The 21,651-nt window shown below is 48.0% G+C and overlaps 1 protein-coding gene across 3 annotated transcripts in view; it reads right to left on the bottom strand.

Annotated features, from left to right (window-relative positions):
- Positions 1-21,651, bottom strand: part of PLD2 (phospholipase D2) — a 66,825-nt gene that overhangs the window by 21,359 nt on the left and 23,815 nt on the right. For 2 of the 3 annotated variants that reach the window (XM_063930771.1, XM_063930773.1), the window contains exons 1-15: positions 19,762-19,866; positions 14,529-14,653; positions 12,713-12,833; positions 12,126-12,256; positions 11,080-11,231; positions 10,752-10,848; positions 9,809-9,874; positions 9,615-9,673; positions 8,555-8,647; positions 7,768-7,920; positions 4,059-4,208; positions 3,858-3,941; positions 3,181-3,259; positions 2,709-2,819; positions 2,366-2,542 (exon numbers count right to left, since the gene is read on the bottom strand). In XM_063930771.1, the coding sequence (XP_063786841.1) occupies positions 2,366-2,542; positions 2,709-2,819; positions 3,181-3,259; positions 3,858-3,941; positions 4,059-4,208; positions 7,768-7,920; positions 8,555-8,647; positions 9,615-9,673; positions 9,809-9,874; positions 10,752-10,848; positions 11,080-11,231; positions 12,126-12,256; positions 12,713-12,821 (1,461 nt within the window). In that variant the 5' untranslated portion in view covers positions 12,822-12,833; positions 14,529-14,653; positions 19,762-19,866. Of the gene's footprint in view, positions 1-2,365; positions 2,543-2,708; positions 2,820-3,180; positions 3,260-3,857; positions 3,942-4,058; positions 4,209-7,767; positions 7,921-8,554; positions 8,648-9,614; positions 9,674-9,808; positions 9,875-10,751; positions 10,849-11,079; positions 11,232-12,125; positions 12,257-12,712; positions 12,834-14,528; positions 14,654-19,761; positions 19,867-21,651 lie in introns of those variants that run through there. The other variant, XM_063930772.1, reaches the window with a different exon arrangement.

Here is a 21,651-nt window from a genome sequence, read left to right as displayed (position 1 = left end):
GTTTGGAATCCGCATCGCCTGACCACTGTCGTGTCCATAGACTTCTTCTGGCAGATATGGACATCGCACTTACTCTTGATGCCAGAGTGCAGATATCCCTCTGTGCATCTCGCATATAAAGGAATGCATCCTTTAATTGCTCTATAGTCAATAAAATACTGTCCCTATCCAGGGTATCAATATTTTCAGTCAGGGAATCCGACCAAGCCACCCCAGCACTGCACATCCAGGCTGAGGCGATTGCTGGTCGCAGTATAACACCAGTATGTGTGTATATACTTTTTAGAGTATTTTCCAGCCTCCTATCAGCTGGATCCTTGAGGGCGGCCGTATCAGGAGACGGTAACGCCACTTGTTTGGATAAACGTGTGAGCGCCTTGTCCACCCTAGGGGGTGTTTCCCAGCGCGCCCTAACCTCTGGCGGGAAAGGGTATAACGCCAATAACTTCTTTGAGATTAGCAGTTTTTTATCAGGGGTAACCCACGCTTCATCACACACGTCATTCAATTCCTCTGATTCAGGAAAAACTACAGGTAGTTTTTTCAGACCCCACATAATACCCCTTTTTGTGGTACTTGCAGTATCAGAGATATGCAAAGCCTCCTTCATTGCCGTGATCATATAACGTGTGGCCCTACTGGAAAATACGTTCGTTTCTTCACCGTCGACACTAGATTCGGTGTCCGTGTCTGGGTCTGTGTCGACCGACTGAGGCAAAGGGCGTTTTACAGCCCCTGACGGTGTTTGAGACGCCTGTACAGGTACTAACTGGTTTGCCGGTCGTCTCATGTCGTCAACCGACTTTTGCAGCGTGCTGACATTATCACGCAATTCCATAAACAAAGCCATCCATTCCGGTGTCGACTCCCTAGGGGGTGACATCACCATTACCGGCAATTGCTCCGCCTCCACACCAACATCGTCCTCATACATGTCGACACACACGTACCGACACACAGCAGACACACAGGGAATGCTCTGATAGAAGACAGGACCCCACTAGCCCTTTGGGGAGACAGAGGGAGAGTTTGCCAGCACACACCAAAGCGCTATAATTATATAGGAACAACCTTATATAAGTGTTGTTTCCTTATAGCTGCTTAAATATATATAATATCGCCAAAAAATGCCCCCCTCTCTGTTTTTTACCCTGTTTCTGTAGTGCAGTGCAGGGGAGAGCCTGGGAGCCTTCCTAGCAGCGGAGCTGTGTAGGAAAATGGCGCTGTGTGCTGAGGAGATAGGCCCCGCCCCCTATTCCGGCGGGCTCTTCTCCCGGTTTTTCTGAGACCTGGCAGGGGTGAAATACATCCATATAGCCTCATGGACTATATGTGATGTATTCTTTTTAGCCAGAAAGGTATTAACATTGCTGCCCAGGGCGCCCCCCCCAGCGCCCTGCACCCTCAGTGACCGCCGGTGTGAAGTGTGCCTGAGCGCAATGGCGCACAGCTGCAGTGCTGTGCGCTACCTCATGAAGACTGAAAAGCCTTCAGCCGCCGGTTTCTGGACCTCTTCTTACTTCGGCATCTGCAAGGGGGTCGGCGGCGCGGCTCCGGTGACCCATCCAGGCTGTACCTGTGATCGTCCCTCTGGAGCTAGTGTCCAGTAGCCTAAGAAGCAAATCCATCCTGCACGCAGGTGAGTTCACTTCTTCTCCCCTAGGTCCCTCGTTGCAGTGAGCCTGTTGCCAGCAGGACTCACTGAAAATAATAAAACTATCAAAACTTTTACTCTAAGCAGCTCTTTATGAGAGCCACCTAGATTGCACCCTGCTCGGACGGGCACAAAAACCTAACAGAGGCTTGGAGGAGGGTCATAGGGGGAGGAGCCAGTACACACCACCTAGTGGTCAAACTTTTAAATTTTGTGCCCTGTCTCCTGCGGAGCCGCTATTCCTCATGGTCCTGACGGAGTCCCCAGCATCCACTAGGACGTCAGAGAAACACTGGAGTAAGAAGAGCAATCTGCTAGAGAAAGAGGAGTAACGCACTGGAGTAATGTGCCAGAGTCAGAGGAGTAACGCACTGGAGTAATGTGCCAGAGTCAGAGGAGTAACGCACTGGAGTAATGTGCCAGAGTCAGAGGAGTAACGCACTGGAGTAATGTGCCAGAGTCAGAGGAGCAATGCACTGGAGTAATGTGCCAGAGTCAGAGGATCAACGCACTGGAGTCAGAGGAGCAACGCACTGGAGTCAGAGGAGCAACGCACTGGAGTCAGAGGAGCAACGCAATTGGGGTAACAAGACCGGAGAAAAGTGATAAGGACAGATGAGTAACGTAAGGAAGTAACAGGAATAAAGTGACTGAGTAACAGATACAGTCTGAGGAGGACATACATGAATCCCTGAGAAGAGCAATAATTACCTTCTGCTGTTTCTCCGTAGCGCCCACGTCTGTCAGCCGGTAACTGTGATCATCCCATCGCCCGTAGGCTAAATCTAGACCGCCCAGGAACACCACAGATTGGTCTATGGCCACCATCTTCTCATGGTGGGCCCAGAGGAAGACGATGGAGGAGACATGATCCGGGTGACGCATCACCTACATGAGGAGGGAGAGATGGGGAGGCGGAACTGTAAGCAGACACATGGGGGTGAGAGGAAGACTAGAAGACCACCCAGGAAAGCTGACGCCATGAGGGTGTAGCGAGTGACATATACTGCATAGCATCATTGTGGGTGCTGGGGTGCAGGTCTTCTTCTCTTACCTTGATATTGGGGTGGAGGAGCATTAACGCTCTCTTGCTGTACCCGCTGTTAATGCCCAGAGCCATTTCTACCTCCTTAAACAGCAACACACAAACCCGCACCCCGGCCTCCTGCAATATGAAATAGTAGCATTACCATAGTACAGAACAAAGAGCAAAACTGACTCCATACTAAGTATGAGACAATCTTGGCAAAATGCTAGAAAGTCTGCAGGCGCTATGAGAACAAGGGATAATTCATAAACAACCAGAGGGTGGACCTTGAGAGTAATGTTCTTTGGCCAAGCCATATAAAGGGGCAGGAGACTCCCAACCAGCAGTGGTGGATGAATTACATTGGAGAACGTTCTCCTCTCAGGAACTGTATGTGACCACAGTATGACCACTACTATGCACAACCTGCATTTCAGCAACTGTGCACTGTGTCATTGGGTGAGGAGATGCCAAGATCTCATACGCCGCCTGTACTGACCGCCTTGTGTTTCAAGATGATGTCAAGCCTCCACGTGTCATCAGATGCCGGTCTCTTTAGGTGGATCTCTGGGCTGAGCCTACACAGACGAGACAATATATCAATGCAGATCTGTCTGAGGCATAGGAAGCAGATGAACAGCTGAAAGTAGCCCCTGGATGTCACAGTGTACTAGAGCAGACCTACAGGTACCCCCAGGATATCACCATGTACTAGAGCAGTCCTACAGGAACCTCCTGGGTGTCACCATGTTCTAGGGCAGTCCTACAGGAACCTCCTGGGCGTCACCATGTACTAGGGCAGTCCTACAGGTACCCTCTGGATTTCCCCATGTACTAGAGCAGTGCTACAGATTATTGCATGGATGTCCCCATGTACTAGAGCAGTCCTAAAGGAACCCCCTGGACATTACCATGAAACTAGAGCAGTCCTACAGGTAGCCCCTAGGTGTCACCATGTACTAGAGCAGTCCTACAGGTACCTCCTAGATGTCACCATGTACTAGAGCAGTCCTACAGGAACCCCCTGGACATCACCATGTACTTGAGCAGTCCTTCAGGAACCCCCTAGATGTCACCATGTACTAGGGCAGTCCTACAGGAACCCCCTGGATGTCACCATCTACTAAAGCAGTCCTACAGGCACCCTCTGAATATCATTATGAAGTTCCATCTTACCACCAATCAGTGATAAATATTTCCTCCCGTGCCTGCAAGAGCGCATCCGCCACAGCAGCAAAGTAACCGGACCCATTAACAAACCTGAGGACAGAAAAGAGCAGATGACGGAGGAGGATCAGGAGGACAATAGCAATGTGGAAGGAAAGCAGAGCGAGGTGGGCCAAAGGAAGTCCACAAGAGCCGCACACACATCCTCACCATTTCACTTGCGTTTTCGTCCGCACCGGGGCGTGGGCAACAAACCGGTGGATGCTCAGGAAATCCTTCCCATGATCCTCAGCAATCTGGTTAATCTGCTGCCCCCACCAGCTGGCCTGGCGATACCCGCTGCACTTTAGTATCAGCGTCCTGTAAATTACAGACAAGCGCTCAGCATCTGGGTTTAGGGGCCCTGAAATGTCGGTAAATGAGCTTGTGGGACGCACAATCATGGTTATAGGTGTATTCCAATCACAACACCCCACGGGAAGTGTACCAGTGTTTAATTGTGTGCTCTGAAGTCTACATGTGCCTCTAGCTTCTCTACATCTGGGTAACACGGAACACTATGGGACAGAACGTGAACATATGATGGTTGGTGAAGGCTAAGAGATGAAACGCGTTGGTAAAGGCACTACAAGCAATCTACCTGGTTGGATTTAACACTCTTAGGGGTACATTTACTAAGATGGGAGTTCTATTTAAGATGTGATGTTGCCTATAGCAACCAATCAGATTCTACTCATTTATCTAGCACCTTCTAGAAGATAATACCTGGAATGTGATTGGTTGCTATGGGCAACATCCCACCTTAAACAGAACTACCATCTTAGTAAATTTGCCCCTTACTGTGGCTCGTTGATATCCAGACCTGAGGACACCGTGAATGTCAGCACTGCTGGTGCAGGATTTAGGGGCAGATGTATGAAGCAGTGATAAGACTGGAGAAGCGAGCCAGTGGAGAAGTTGCTCGTGGCAACCAATCAGCTGCTAGAGATCATGGATTAGAATGCAATTGATAAACGTTACCTCAAAGCTGATTGGTTGCCTTAGACAACATAAAGTTACCCAGTACAAACGTGTGCAGAGGGCCGAGCAGGGCGCTCTGCACACGTTTGTACTGGGTAACTTTATGATGCAATACCCACGGTACAAATCTTACAGTGCCGCCTTAACTGCCGACACAGTATTTAATATAATCCATTGCAGTGATCACAAGTCCCCACTATCTCCTTTCCACTACAGTAACGCCTGGTCACTTCTCCGGCCCCCGGGGGAAGACACATGCAGTCAGGGTGGGCTCAGCAAGGCTTTGGCTGGAGTTAGTCGTGCTGTGCAATGCAGATTGTTGTTTCCACAGATGGGCCACTGACAGAGCTGTGAAGCGGGGGGGGGGGGGGGGGGGGCTTCCCACAGCTATTTACAGATCTCCTCAGCAATGATTACCGCGTGACCCCACTTCACGCTGTCCAAGGGAGTGCACGGGGGTCACATTACTGGGATTAAAGAGGCCGTTTGATCTCCCAGGCACAAGGACGGAAGAAGCTGGGAAAGGGAGAGTCGTCCTTCTGCAGCCACAATGGATAAATGGGATTAACGTTTGCCTAAGCAGCAGATTTCTCTGCATTACAGACCGAGTCTCGCTAATCTGGCAGCGCTGCGATAAGAGGATGACGGGACGAGAAAGTCATCTGTCCCCAGCAGAGGGATATTAGGGATGAACCAAATGCCGTGTCGGATAAGTGACTGAATTATGGGAGCCGTCAGGCAGAACCATTATCTGCTGACTGGGAGAGAGCTAGATATACTGTATATATGGCAGCGAGACACCAGTAACATTGCCCGATTACACACAGCAGCGATCTTCAGGCTTCACAATGATATCTCACCCTGAGGGGCAGATGTATTAACCTGGAGAAGGCATAAGGAAGTGATAAACCAGTGATAAATGCAAGGTGATAAATGCACCAGCCGATCAGCTCCAATATGTAAATTGACAGTTAGGAGCTGATTGGCTGCTGCGTTTATCACCTTGCACTTATCACTGGTTTATCACTTCCTTATGCCTTCTCCAGGTTAATACATCTGCCCCTCAGAAAAGACGCTACGCTGTTGTGTGCCGCTAATCTCATGACCCACTAATGACTAATCCCTCATCCCATCATAGTCAGTCTATGAGATTAATTGCTTCATGTGTACGAGACATAATTAAATTGCAGCATTAGGTCAGCGCTGCGCATTATTTAAATTATGAGAGAACGCACTGATCATCACATGATTCAAAATGGCCAATTACTGGTGAGCAAGTCATCGCCGCTGAATCGGCGCCTTAAACTCATCCGAGCAATTTATAGCATACCTCGGAGAGAGATAAAAGTGGAGAGAGCTAAAGGGCGGGAAAAGACAGATCTTATCAGGAGAGCTAGCCCATGAGATTATAGTCAAGCATACGGAGTTACTAAACGCCGTTACGCTGGCAGTGAGTTGCGGGATGCATCGCATGCAAAATGTGATGCCTGATGCAGCCTGTTAATCTTACCCAGAGTAGCATCTGACTGGCACCCAGCAGCACATGAAATGCCAGCGTCTCCAGCCAGTGCACCCTCACATTGTACTGTATCCGCATTAGTGATGCAAAAAGTCTCTGGTGAGACGCTATGGGGTAAATTTACTAAGCAGTGATAAGAGCGGAGAAGTGAGCCAGTGGAGAAGTTGCCCATGGCAACCAATCAGCACTGAAGTAACATCTATAATTTGCATACTATAAAATGATACAGAGCTGCTGATTTCCCTTCAACCAATCAGCAGCTCTGTATCATTTTATAGATGTTACTTCAGTGCTGATTGGTTGCCATGGGCAACTTCTCCACTGGCTCACTTCTCCGCTCTTATCACTGCTTAGTAAATGCCCCTCTTAGTGTCCTATTGGGGTGCACTTTATCATACCCGGTTTGGCATCCTGTTCCTACCTAAATATCATATACCCGGGATAAACCTCTACTGCCCAGGGCAGAAGTCCCAGTGGCATCCGAGTAACCAGTGGTTACTATAATGGGTGCACACAGACCTCTGGGCCCAGGAGGCCCACAGCCTGCACCCATTTAGCGGTAGCAGGGTTGCACCGATCACCGGGAAAATGGTGCTGGACTCCGTTACAGCCCTATTGCGCAGTTCCGCTGCGCTGCTGGCTAGAGAGGAGGGGGTACCGACAGAGACTGACATTGGTGGACTGTGGCCGCTTTTTGGCCCTGGCATGCCCGCTCACGCACACATGAAAACGGGGTGTGCCCCGTGAAAGGGACACTGCTCACAAGGGCGCCCCGCGAGTCAGGGGGTGTGGACTAAGAAACAGGCACTTCGGGCAGAGACCTGGGAGCCATGAACCTAACACAACGACGTGGCGGCCATGTTGTGTCATCTGTTGCAGGATTATTCCTCCTACCCGCGAAGGATCCAGGCGAGGCGGCCATTTTAGGTGCACTACATGGGATTACACTGGACAGGGCAGGCAATGCCTGCAACTGATGACACGTAAATGGGGATAGATAAATACTGGCCGAGATTATTGCAAAATCCTCAGAACCATGCATTGTTCATTCTGCACGACAGAGTACTAGGGCGAGGCAGCCATGTTGGGCGCGCTACATTGGTTGCAATGTGCAATAAGCAATACATAGAAAGAAGTCATACAATGATCAAATTAACCGTGGCTAACAGGATACCCAGTGCATAAACAGTTCCACGTGTTACACATCCTGCCCATGCAAGTGCCAGGTGAGGCAGCCATCTAGGGCACACTACATAGGTTACAGTGGGCAGGATGAGCCATTTGTAGAAATGAAACATGCAGCGGGAAATTATAGAGAAAAGCAAAAGGACCGATAAAAAAAAATGTAAGGAGAGGGCCGTTAGTAAATCTCCCCATTACCTGGAGTAGTTCTCGATCCGGACGCCGTATTTGGTCTCTGTGGATTTTTTACCCACTTGGATACTGAACACAGGATCGAAGAGCAGTACAAAGGAAATTTCCCCGGAGTCCGGCTTCAGATACAGGAGGAACGAATCCTTTACCACCAGCCACCTAGAGGAGACCAGACGAGGGATTACGCTCAGACCGCACCCCGCCCGCCGGGGCCAAGGACATTATACAAATAGAATAATCAGGAGTTTAGGAGTTAAAGTTAGTAAGTAGATCTTCGTTTTCCAGAGACAGTGTGGGGAGAGTTTAGGACCTGCAGCGACACGGCGTGAAGCTACTGCGAGGCTGGGCAGTACGGCGTCACAGGTACAGGGGAAGGCAATGTGTGGCACGCCAGCTGCTGTGGAACTGCACATCCCAGCAGGCTCTGCCACAGTTTTAGCATGCTCTATCAGCAGAGCTTTGGCAGGGCATGCTGGGATGTGTAGTTTCAAAGCAGCTGGTGTGTCATACCTGGTCTTCCCCTGCTCTAGAGACAGATGTACTAAGCCATGGACAGAGATAAAGTACCAGCCAATCAGCTCCTAACTGTCATTTTTCAAACCCAGCCTGTAACGTGGCAGGTAGGAGCCGATTGGCTGATACTTTATCTCTCTCCACGGCTCAGTACATTTTGGGAAGCCCTTGTAGAGGAATGACTGTCTGAACCGTATGAAGGATGATGGCCCAGGATGGTTCCCCTTTAGCATTGGAGGTAATATAAGGTACACACTGACTGCCCACGCCAGGGTCTGACCTCTTTGACCAGCGGTAGCAGATCCGGTGATGGCCGAAGCATTGGAGCCCTTGAATTCTGTGGCCTCCGGATCTTTTCAGTATGAAACCTTCCCTATAAAAAATATTTAAAAAAAAATACAAATTATAAGACAATATTGCTTACAGCACACACAGGAAGAGTTTTATACTGGGTAGTAAGTGAGAGATTGCCCCTCCCCCCAAATCGACCCCCCCCCATACCCCGCCGCTGTCACTACAATTCCCATTAGGGGAGCAGGAAAAAGAGAGAGAGAGAGAGAGAGAGAGAGAGAGAGAGAGAGAGAGAGAGAGAGAGAGAGAGAGAGAGAGAGAGAGAGAGAAGGGGGAGAAACACTTCCTGGTTACACAGTGTTACAGCACAGGTCTCATGGAGCCAGGCAACTTTTAGCCATTAGGCTCCGCCCCCTATACACCCACGAATCATGGCACAGCTCTGCTGCTGGAAGCCGGCACCTGGTAAAGGGGATGGATAGGAAGGGGATGGCGGGGTAGCTTTAACAGAGGATACTAGGAGCCGCAGAATAGTTTCCGGACTTTGGGGCCCCTCAGGACTTCGGGGCCCGGGACGGAGGTACCCTTTGTACCCCCCTGTCGCCGGGCCTGTGTAAGGTTAGCGTGTAAGATGAGGTCAGCTAGCGTGTAAGATCATTCTTACATAGGAATTTGAATGCTTGTACGTACTAGAGCATTCACTGAATTGATGCATGTAGAACACATGGACAACAGGACGTTTTACGGAGCTAGAGACTAGCGATGCGTTTGTCTGTAGCAGCCACGTCACCGGGGGTGATTTTCGGAGGCTCTCAGGAGCGACAACCTGGCAGCAGTTTATAAAATCAGGTTGTTTGCGCAATTCTTCACAGCCAGATTCTTACGCTGGGTACCTCAACGACGGTGCGAAAAATCGACACGGTGGTGTGGTGTAACAATATACTGCAACGCCGTACACACTACACGGTGCATTGTACAATGACGCAATATATTGTTACATGTAACAATACTGCATTGTGCAAGGAGAGATTGAAGGTTTTCATACTCACAGTCCCTTAGGCCCGAGGTCTGTAATAAAGGACAGGTGACTGACCTCCAGAAACTCCATCTGAAAGAAACAGTTAAATTGGTCACTTGTAACAACCACTGCAAGCCGGGGAGATGAAGGCACAGTTCTGGAGGTACGGACGACAAAACCAAGATGGAGAAGGGGTGGCAGAACCCCACTGCGGGCGCGGCTCACCATGGCATGGTAGTTTCGGTAGAAGGATTTGGTTAGCAGCACGTTGAGGTATTCGGCCATGTATTTCTGCAAATGACAAGATGTAAAGTGTCAGGAGGGGCGACAGGGTCTACACAGAAACTGCGCTATAGCGTCAACGGAGGAAAGAGAAATCACAGGAGACAGACACAAAACAGAGTTCCTGGAAAAAATATTCTTGCAGGAACGGAATCCTCCCAAGAACGGAGGATTTCCTAAAACGATGAAATTCAGTTCTAGACCTTTTTCTAGAGGGCCTGTAGAATATAGTGATAGGAAACCATCAGAATGGTGGTGGGAATATTCTGATAGGTCAAATACGTTTATTCTAAATACTAAAGACCAGACATAGTTGAATAATTGAATGGGGGGGAGGAATGGACTGCCCACCTTAATTCCATGAGGTGCTATCATGCTGAGACTTAGTAGTAGTTCCACACAGAAAAAAAGAAAATGCAGATGCACACTCTATAACACCAAGCAATGCTAATCAGAATAACTATAATAAACTATGCAATATAACAAAGCACAATGGAGGTGCTTAGCATAAATTTTGGCCAAAAATATGTGGGAACACCAACCGCAACCAGGTGACCTCATCTGGAGGGTCCCTAACATTAAGGTTCAAGTCCAGGGCATGGGACCACCCCAGGCCAACCTCCCCAAGGCGCCACACAAGTGAGAGGTAATTGTTACATAAGTAAGAAGCAGAAGCCACATGTTAGGAATGTTACAATGGTGACAAGTAAAAGTGTTACATGGGTAGAAAATAATACGGTGCAAAAAAAAGTGCTAGATTAGGCAGCAGGCCACACCAACCCAGGGGGCCCCGCACCCCAAACTCATGCCTAAAACTGTTTTTACACTTGAATAATTAGTTAGCGTTTAGCCTGTATTAAAAGAGTACGAGGCCAACGTGACTCACCTGTTTGCTGGAGGCTCGTTGCGGGGACTCTCCAGAGACGCGAGGCAGCGAGGGCATTGCAGAAGTGGTTTCAACGCGATGCCGCGTCACGGCAAAGCTGGGGACGGTATAACAGATCAGTGCTTCATTAACAGACTTACCTGAATGTCATAATTTGCTATAAATAGTCAATTAAATTATCTTCCTTATTGCAAAGAGGCGGAAGGAGACCTGAGGGAATGAGACAGTCAGCGACACACATTCTGCAGATTCTCTCAGGAGAGTTATGATTGGCGGAGAAGAGACTAAGGCCACAGTACAATAAGCCATGTACACTGCTGAGCCGTACCGGGACAGAGGGTTGAGGGGGAGGAGGGTGACGAATATTTTGTGTCTGAGGAGATCCCGGTGAAGTTCCTGGAAATGTTTGAATTTCTTTTTGATGCTCCATTGGAAGGGTCCGTGAGTCAGGTGTATGGAATATAAAGTGCTGGTGCGGACCTGTTACACAGAGAGAGGGGCATTAGCGCAGCACACACCCCGTCACTGATCATCAGAATACTCTATAATAGTCATCGCAGGTACCTAGGTACTACAGCCGGTGTCACCCTCATATCTCCCTTCAGTCTGTGTCACCCTGCAGGAGGAGGTACAGGCTCGCCTCATAGCTCCCTTCTGTCTGTGTCACCCTGCAGGGGGAGGGACAGGCTCATCGCTCCCTTCTGTCTGTGTCACCCTGCAGGGGGGAGGGACAGGCTCATAGCTCCCTTCTGTCTGTGTCACCCTGCAGGGGGGGGCAGGTTCGTAGCTCCCTTCTGTTTGTGTCACTGTGTCACCCTGCAGGAGGAGGGACAGGCTCATAGCTCCCTTCTATCTGTGTCACCCTGCAAGGGGAAGGACAGTCTCATAGCTCCCTTCTGTCTGTGTCACCCTGCAGGGTGAGGGACAGGCTCATAGCTCCCTTCTGTCTGTGTCACTGTGTCACCCTGCAGGGGGAGGGGCAGGCTCATAGCTACCTCCTGTCTGTGTCACTGTGTCACCCCGCAGGGGGAGGCACAGGCTCATAGCTACCTCCTGTCTGTGTCACCCCGCAGGGGGAGGGACAGGCTCATAGCTCCCTCCTGTCTGTGTCACTGTGTCACCCTGCATGGGGAGGGACAGGCTCATAGCTCCCTTCTGTCTGTGTCACTGTGTCACCCTGCAGGGGGAGGGACAGGCTCATCGCTCCCTTCTGTCTGTGTCACCCTGCAGGGGAAGGGACAGGCTCATAACACCCTTCTTTCTGTCATTGTGTCACCCTGCAGGGGGAGGGACAGGCTCATAGCTCCCTCCTGCCTGTGTCACTGTGTCACCCTGCAGGGGGAGGGGCAGAATGATAAATGTGCCACTAATCACCTTTGAGCCACTAGTGTAACGCTCTGTCTGGGATATGTGAGCCAGTACAGGGACTCCTTTCAGGAAAATGGACCCCTGATGTTTGAGTGGTTTCTGGTCATAGACGGTAAGGAAGGGACTGAGATGAGAACCTGAAAAAGAGAACATGCAATTATGACATAAGAACATCACTAGTAGTCTATGTGAGCCATGAGTGGAGAATAATTCACTCTTCAGAATGCAGTACAGGTAACAGGTGCAGCTGCATTATGTTTTGCAGCGGAATACAGTACAGCACTACATAACGCTCCCACTGCACCACCTAATGATAATCTGATCCTGGTTTGTGAACTCTGATGCCTCAGATATATACTCCAGAGTCTGTAGAGTATGAGTGACAGATTTGTAGACTTGCCAGGATGAAAAAGAGGACAATATATATGAAATAAGCTTCCGATTAGTCCCTGTCCCAGGTGAATCAGGTAGGGAAGGGGATATTTAGGCAGATAGCATCTATTCCACTAACTGCAAACTGTAAACTGTAATAAAGAAATAAAACCGTGTGACATAAAGAATATTCGCGGTATATACACAAGACCACCTCATACCGTCTTCATCTTCTCGTATAGAGTCCAGTTCATCGAGTTCGATATCCAAGGCTGCGGTGTCCAGGTGCTCCGGCAGGAAACACCCGTCTGGGCTGTCCGGGGTCTGCATAGTAGTAAGCACCTTGAGGAAAGGGGCAGGTGGTGAGAAATGTATAGAAGGAGCATATAACAGACCCTCTAAATGAGACCAGTACACAGTGACAGTGACCTATTATATTATATTTGTCAAACAACACGTACTACTAATGTGGAATAATGTGGACAGGCACAGAAGTACTAACACTAATGACAATCAGCCACCATCCTAGGCTTTCTTCCCTATTACACGTAGGTAATGTGTGGTGTCCACTGGCTGTGGTAATCCAATTTCTAAACATTCATATCCTATCAAGCGGAATCTGGAGACCTACATTCTGCCCGCATCTGCTACATCCACCCACTAAGTGCCAAGTCCCCAGATCAAGAATTATGTTCTTACTGCAGCATACCCAAGATTCTTCACCCATCCAAGATGCAGAACCAACCCCATATTCATGAGCAAGCCAAGATTCATCATCAACCCAAGACTCAGTACCAATCCACTATTCACCACCAAGCCAAGATACACCACATACCCAAGATTTATCATCAGCACAAGATACAGAACCAACCAGATATTCACCACCAAGCCAAGATACACCACATACCCAAGATTCATCACTTACCCAAGATGCAGAACCAACCCAATATTCACCACATACCCAAGGTTCATCATCAACCCAAGATACAGAACCAACCAGATATTCATCACCAAGCCAAGATACACCACATACCCAAGATTCATCATCAGCCTAAGATACAGAACCAACCAGATAGTCATCGCCAAGCCAAGATATACCACATACCCAAGATTCATCATTAGCCCAAGATATAGAACCAACCAGATATTCATCACCAAGCCAAGATACACCACATACCCAAGATTCATCATTAGCCCAAGATATAGAACCAACCAGATATTCATCACCAAGCCAAGATACACCACATACCCAAGATTCATCATTAGCCCAAGATATAGAACCAACCAGATATTCATCACCAAGCCAAGATACACCACATACCCAAGATTCATCATTAGCCCAAGATATAGAACCAACCAGATATTCATCACCAAGCCAAGATACACCACATACCCAAGATTCATCATTAGCCCAAGATATAGAACCAACCAGATATTCATCACCAAGCCAAGATACACCACATACCCAAGATTCATCATCAACCCATGAGTCATCACAAACCCAAGGAGCAGAGCCAACCCAAATTTCATCACCAAACGGAGGCGCGGAGCCAACCCAGGATTAATCACCAGCATAAGATATATCACCTACTTCAGGTGCTCAGCCAACCCAAGAGTCATCAACAATCCAAGGCATAGAGTCAACCCAACATTTATCACCTACCTAAGAAACAAAGCAATCCCAAGACGCAGAGCCAACCCAAGATTCATCATCAACCAAAGGAACAGAGCCACACTAGGTTCATCACCAACCCAAGGCACAGAGCAAACCCTACATTATCACCAACCCAAGACACAAAGCTAATCCCATAGAAGATAATTCAAATAAACAAAGTAAAGAGTGAATTATTACCAGGTCAATGTAGTCTATTAAACCAACATAGTATTGATAAGCATGGGTCTACTAACTTGAATGCATGGTACTTGGCTTCCATAAATTGGATCAAATATTCTATATTACATTAGAAAACTACCCCTATATCTTCTCATTCTGCCCCTGGCTCTCTCTTCCTTATTACAGTAAGTTGAGTAACGTACCAGTGCTCCTCACAGTGAGTATAGAAGACAGTACTCTACTCAGAGACCATCTGCAGGACATTACTGAACTGTAGCCATCAGTTTCTTTGGACGTTGCTGGATTACAGGACTTCGGATAAGAGTACCTGAAGTGAGAAATTGAATGAATAATGTATGTTATATTCCATATAACCTTATTGCAGTTTACACAGTATTATTAATATTTACTGCTCATTGTCCCTTCCCTCCACTTCCCCGGGTAAGAGTCAGACTGAGCAGGTTATCCCAGAGATCCCTCTCCTCCCGGGGATTCCCAGACACAATCGCTTACATGTGTGCTGACTGTATGATGGACCAAAATCACTGATTAATATCTATCCCAGACTTCTGGGTGATGCGTGCCCCTTTTAGCCTCAGGGGCTCAGTACTCACTGCGGCAGAGGACGCGTGTGGCCATTAGTCGTCGCGCCGTCGCAGTGATCAACGCTCTGGCAGACAAATCAGCTGCACTCGGATTTGCTGCCAGGCTGACACTTAGGGGAATTCGTATCCGTTCTCTTTTGCAGAATATCCTTCAACAAAATGCGGTTTTCTGAGGATTCGTGCAAAAATGACTCCCCCCTCCCCCAATAAAGCATTACGAGGAAATCGCCGCAGATATCTCCGGCACAAAGTCTGGGCTTTCAGTTCTACTGAGCGGGCACTGACCGCAGATGCTTAACACGCCACCAGTTATTTTAAGCTCAGTCACGGAATAATTATCATTTCATACATTTTATGAACCTTGATTTTGCTCGATAACGCTTGCTGTTATATGGGTGGAGGAACATCCAAATGGTCCTTCTAACGTCCTACACTATGGTGATTTGGGATCAGACGCGTCCGCGCATCCGTCTTTTGGTGGTCGTTCAACTGCGAGTTTATGCAAAATCCCCTCCCTGCTGTTCATCTTTGTATTTAAATGTGCAAGGACTGAGACACCCGTATAGGCACTGTAATAACGCCTGGTGTGTCTTTAGACGCAATTACCATCAAAACTTGCGCCCGCCCTATCGCAGGGGCCTTTTTCCGATATCGGCAACTTGTGACTCAGAATCACAATATTTTATTTGGAATGTCCCCAATTCCTCTCTTTGACTGTAGAGCACAGCAGATCTACTGGGAGAAGCAATCACGTGGGATGTTTTCTATAAAAAAAAAAGTGCTGTTTTCTTTTTGGAAAAAAAAAAGTTTTGGCATAATGCTACAGGATAGGGAGAACGACGAAAGACAAAGACGAGATAAGCCTCCATCCCTGACGTTCTGCAGAATCCCCCCCACCTACGCTATCTGCAGGGAGCGGACTAATGCCAAAGCACAAGTTCAAGCTTTTAAAATGCACTAAACTCTGCAATCACTTTCATTTCGTAATAATATCCTAAATAACCAAACACAGATGCTTGGGATTAGGCGTCACAGCTTGGCCCTAACTCCTGGCTCTACACAGCAGTCCACAGTCGTAGACAAGAACTACACCCAGCCACAGAAGCCGCACAGGCCCGACTTTCTGGTCAAAAACAAGACAGACACTTTTTGGAGACATCAAATAGGTTGTATGAACGAAAACATCAGTGACATCCAAAAAGAGTGCAGGGAATGAGTGAGGAACGGTTGTTACACACAAACTCGCAGGTATAGCCCTGGACCGAACTTACTTCATTGGATGAAGTTTAGACTTCTATGTTCCATTTTCAGAAACCGCTTCCTACAACCAACGCATTTCGACCACCCGATCTTCGGTAAGGCCATGAGGGGTATGTGTTGCATCTCTCTATTCAAACCCAGCCCAACCTTTCACAATTAAGGTAGGAGATGACAACTGTAGACAATTTCCTTAATAAATACATAAATCCAAACTTTTATACTTCTCAATATAATAAACAGTTTGAAATTTATAGAGAAACGCGTTGGCTCCAGGGGAGGTGATACTGAAAGCTGAAACCACTGAAGCAAGTCCAGCCTGTCGCCATACCTGGGTCCACCACCTGCCACAATAGATGGTGTAAGGCTTGGCTCACGGCGTTCTCTGGTAATAGTCCAACCTGGCCATGTAAGGATACTTTATGTATGTTTTATCATTGTGTATATACAATAGTTGTCACGATAAATGTGACATGCTTAAACTACGAGATACTCCACCCTCTCCGGCTACTATTCCATCAGTACGGACAAGAGAGAACCAGAACTTGGATGTTAGCGGAGAGACAGACAACTAAGATATGCCCAACTGAAGACGCTTCATGTAAACTGCAAGGTTAGTTAAGGGTCACCCACAAGAGTGACCTCAATTAACCTTACCTTGCGGTCTGCGGTAGACCGCAGGTTCCCAGAATAGACGACAATGGGGCTTTCTTCCCCTATTATAGACTAGGCGCTCCGCTTGATTGGGAGGGCAGGAGAGCACAATGATGTGGCACTCCCTGATTGGCTGGCGGGTCTATAAGTGACAGGAGTCACGAAGGGTCCCGGCATTCGGGGAAAGGGGATCCATGTGTACACGTGGATCCCTTTAAGTTGCGTGGACCGGATTTTTAGCGTTTTTGGGGTTTTTTAACCCCTGGATGCCTACATGGACTGAAGAGGACCGATCTATACCGGAGTAGGTGAGTATAGGATTTTTTTTTTTTTTTACTGGTATCCTAATGGATTCTACTGGACAAGGGGACATGAATGGCGGAGTGGGATGTAGGTAAGTATGTGTAAGTGTGTGTATGTATGCGAGTGTGAAAGTTGTAATGTGACGGTGTGCGTGTCGTGTCTTTATTGGAATATTTATTTTACAGGTGGAACTACAGTAACCAGCGGGCTCTTAATACCCCACAAGCTGGTACTTGTGGCTCTCCAAGTACCAGCATACGGGGGAGGCTTGCTGGGACCTCTAGTTCCACAGGTAAAAGACATTATATATATATTTTATTTGACACAATGGACATCAACCCCCCACCCACAGCGCAGGGGTGGCGGGGACAGCCCCGGGCCATTGGGTGCCTGGAGAGGGAGGGGAGGAGGAGGGGGGGGGGGGGGACTCCTTTAATATGGGGTCCCCACTCCCCCAGGGAACACCGGCCAGGGGTGACTAGCAGGGGATCCTGTATAAAAGTGTCCCCCGGCTGCAGCATTACCTCCCTAGCTAGTGGAGCCCTGTGCTGGTTGTTAAAATACGGCGGAACCCCTACACATTTTATTTCCCCGTATTTTTGCAACCAGGACCGCCTCAAAGAGCTCGGGGCTGGTTATCGTGTTGAGGGAACCTGCTCTTTTTCTTTTTTTTAACTATTTCTTTACTTTTCCTGACAGAAGCATGCACGGATCTCACCGATATGTGCATGCTTCTCTCAAACTCGCACAATGTAAAAAAACTCATAATACACTGTGCGAGTTTAACCACTAGGTTTCTGGTGTGTATTTTCGCCAGACCTCACATGCAGGCAGATTTTTTTACTTAAACGTCGCACCGCATTACATCCTGGCCCATATAACGAGACAGAGTATGACAGAAAAAAAGAGACATAGGCCCAAATGTAATCGCCTGTGAGATGCGGGTGATTTACACGATAACAGGACGTCCTGTGTGTGTATTACGGATTGGATGGACGGACACACACGGCAGACCTGATAATCCTCATTCCAGGTACACACCTGATACGCCGAGCAAAAAACGGGCTATGCCAAGACATACAGACAACTCTCATATCCTTGTGCTGCCGGCTAGGACAGCCGGTGTGGTGAAACTACAAGTCCCAGCATACCTTGACAGCTATCAGAGCATACTGTAGATTCCCTACACCTGCTTAAATGGTCCCAGGAACAAATGCATCAAACATTAACAAGTGATAAAGTGGAGACGGATAAAGAGAGATAAAGTAGCAGCCAATCAGCTCCTAGCTGTCATTTTTCAAACACAGCCTGCGACATGGCAGCTAGGAGCTGATTGGCTGGTACTTTATCTCTCTTTATCTGTCTCCACTGTAACACTTATTAAGGCTTGATACATTTGGCCTTATTAGACACACACACACACACACACACACACACACACACACACACACACACACACACACACACAGCCTCAGTGCATCACTCTGCTACACCTGCGCTGATCCCACTTCTAATAAATACATCACACATCTCTCTGCTGTTCCTGCACATAGCCAGCCTCCAGCTATACCGCCTCAGTGCATCACTCTGCTACACCTGCGCTGATCCCGCTTCTAATAAATACATCACACATTTCTCTGCTGTTCCTGCACATAGCCAGCCTCCAGCTATACCGCCTCAGTGCATCACTCTGCTACACCTGCGCTTATCCTGCTTCTAATAAATACATCACACATCTCTCTGCTGTTCCTGCACATAGCCAGCCTCCAGCTATACCTCCTCAGTGCATCACTCTGCTACACCTGCGCTTATCCTGCTTCTAATAAATACATCACACATCTCTCTGCTGTTCCTGAACATAGCCAGCCTCCAGCTATACCGCCTCAGTGCATCACTCTGCTACACCTGCGCTGATCCTGGTACTAATAAAAACATCACACCACTACTTTACATCTCTTTGCTATTCCTGCACAGTATCATCTTACACACATCTATAGCAGTACTTTGCTATTCCTACACATAGCCAGCCTCCAGCTATATTACTTTAGTGCATCACTCTGCTACACCTGCGCTTATCCCACTTCTAATAAATATATCACACCACTACTGCACACCACTCTGCTATTCCTACACAGAGCAATGTTACACACAACTATGCCAGTACGGAGCCACCTGAGTGCATTACTCTACTACTCCTGTGCTTGTTCAGCTTCCACATATGCCACAACACCACCCCAATCCATCACTTTGCTATTCCTGTGCTCATCCAGCTCCCATATATGATGCTACACCACCACACTACATCTCTCTGCTATTCCTGTAGAACAATACAAGACATTTTTGCACATAGAAATTGGTTTAATACAACTAGTGATAAACATCTAGATGAACACAGCTGTGTTACTATAACGTACATCACTTCCTCCTCTATACCAGAACTTACACACTACATCACCCTCTGCACTGCAGAGACGCGTACTGTTCCTGAAGTAATCACACACCCAGACACTACACGGTTCCCTGCCCTGCCACACTAAACCCACACAGCGCAGTCACTGCATCACTGCCTGCAGTGCACCAACCCCTCACACACTGCGGGGCCTTGCCCTGAAGTCACCTCTGTTGTTCCTGGGCTGGGTACATGTCACTGCACTTCCATCCTGTAACTCCTGCATGGATGCTGTCCTGTGATCTCACCATCCGTTCCTCCCAGTGCACCCATCCCAGGGAACACAGCAACGCCCAGACTGGGAGAGGGAGGCAGAGGATCAGACTCCTGCATCTCACAGTATGGCCCACATCCAGGGCAGACACTACATCATACATCACTACACCACACATCCAGTACAGACACTACACATCGAGTACAGACAGTACACCATCATACATCGCAGACACAACACCTGCATCCAGTACATACACTACTACACCATGCAGCTACAGCCCACAACCACTACACCATGCCATATACACACACACACACACACACACACACACACACACACACCTACAGCCCACATCCAGTACAGACACTACTACACCATGTCATATATACACACACACAGCCCACTACAGATACTACTACACCATGCCATATATACACACACAGCCCAGTACAGACACTATTACACCATACCATATATACACACACAGCCCAGTACAGACACTACTACACCATGCCATGTATACACACACACAGCCTAGTACAGACACTACTACACCATGCAATATACACACACACAGCCCAGTACAGACACTACTACACCATGCCATATATACACACAGCCCAGTACAGACACTATTACACCATGCCATATATACACACACAGCCCAGTACAGACACTACTACACCATGCCATGTATGCACACACAGCCCAGTACAGACACTACTGCACCATGCCATATATACACACACACAGCCCAGTACAGACACTACTACACCATGTCATATATACACATACAGCCCAGTACAGACACTATTACACCATGCCATATATACACACACAGCCCAGTACAGACACTACTACACCATGCCATGTATACACACACACAGCCTAGTACAGACACTACTACACCATGTCATATATACACACACACAGCCCAGTACAGACACTACTGCACCATGTCATATATACAGTACAGACACTACTACACCATGCCATATATACATACACAGCCCAGTACAGACACTATTACACCATGCCATACATACACACACACAGCCCAGTACAGACACTGCTACACCATGCCATGTATAAACACACAGCCCAGTACAGACACTACTACACCATGCCATATATACATACAGGCCAGTACAGACACTACACATCCAGTACAGACACTACACCCTCATACATCGCAGACACTACTACACCATGCAGCTACAGCCTGCATCCAGTACATACACTACTACACCACACAGCTACAGCCCACAACCACTACACCATGCCATATATATACACACACACACACACCCCACTATAAACACTACTACACCATGCAGCTACAGCCCACAACCACTACACCATGCCATATACACACACACACACACACACACACACACACACACACACACACACACACACACACTATAGACACTACTACACCATGCAGCTACAGCCCACAACCACTACACCATGCCATATACACACACACACACACACACACACACACACACACACACACACACACACCACTATAGACACTACTACACCATACAGCTACAGCCCACACCCAGTACAGACACTACTACACCATGTCATATATACACACACATGCCCAGTACAGACACCATTACACCATGTCATATATACACACAGCCTAATACAAACACTAATATACCATGCCATGTATACACACAGCCCAGAAGACACTGCTACACCATGCCATATATACACACAGCCCAGTACATACACTACTACACCATGCTATATATACACACACAGCCCAGTACAAACACTAATATACCATGCCATGTATACACACACACAGCCCAGTAGACACTGCT

This window comes from Pseudophryne corroboree, chromosome 6, assembly GCF_028390025.1.
Source record: "Pseudophryne corroboree isolate aPseCor3 chromosome 6, aPseCor3.hap2, whole genome shotgun sequence".
In the NCBI taxonomy this organism is placed as follows: domain Eukaryota; kingdom Metazoa; phylum Chordata; class Amphibia; order Anura; family Myobatrachidae; genus Pseudophryne; species Pseudophryne corroboree.
This window is presented reverse-complemented; position numbering and strand designations above follow the sequence as displayed.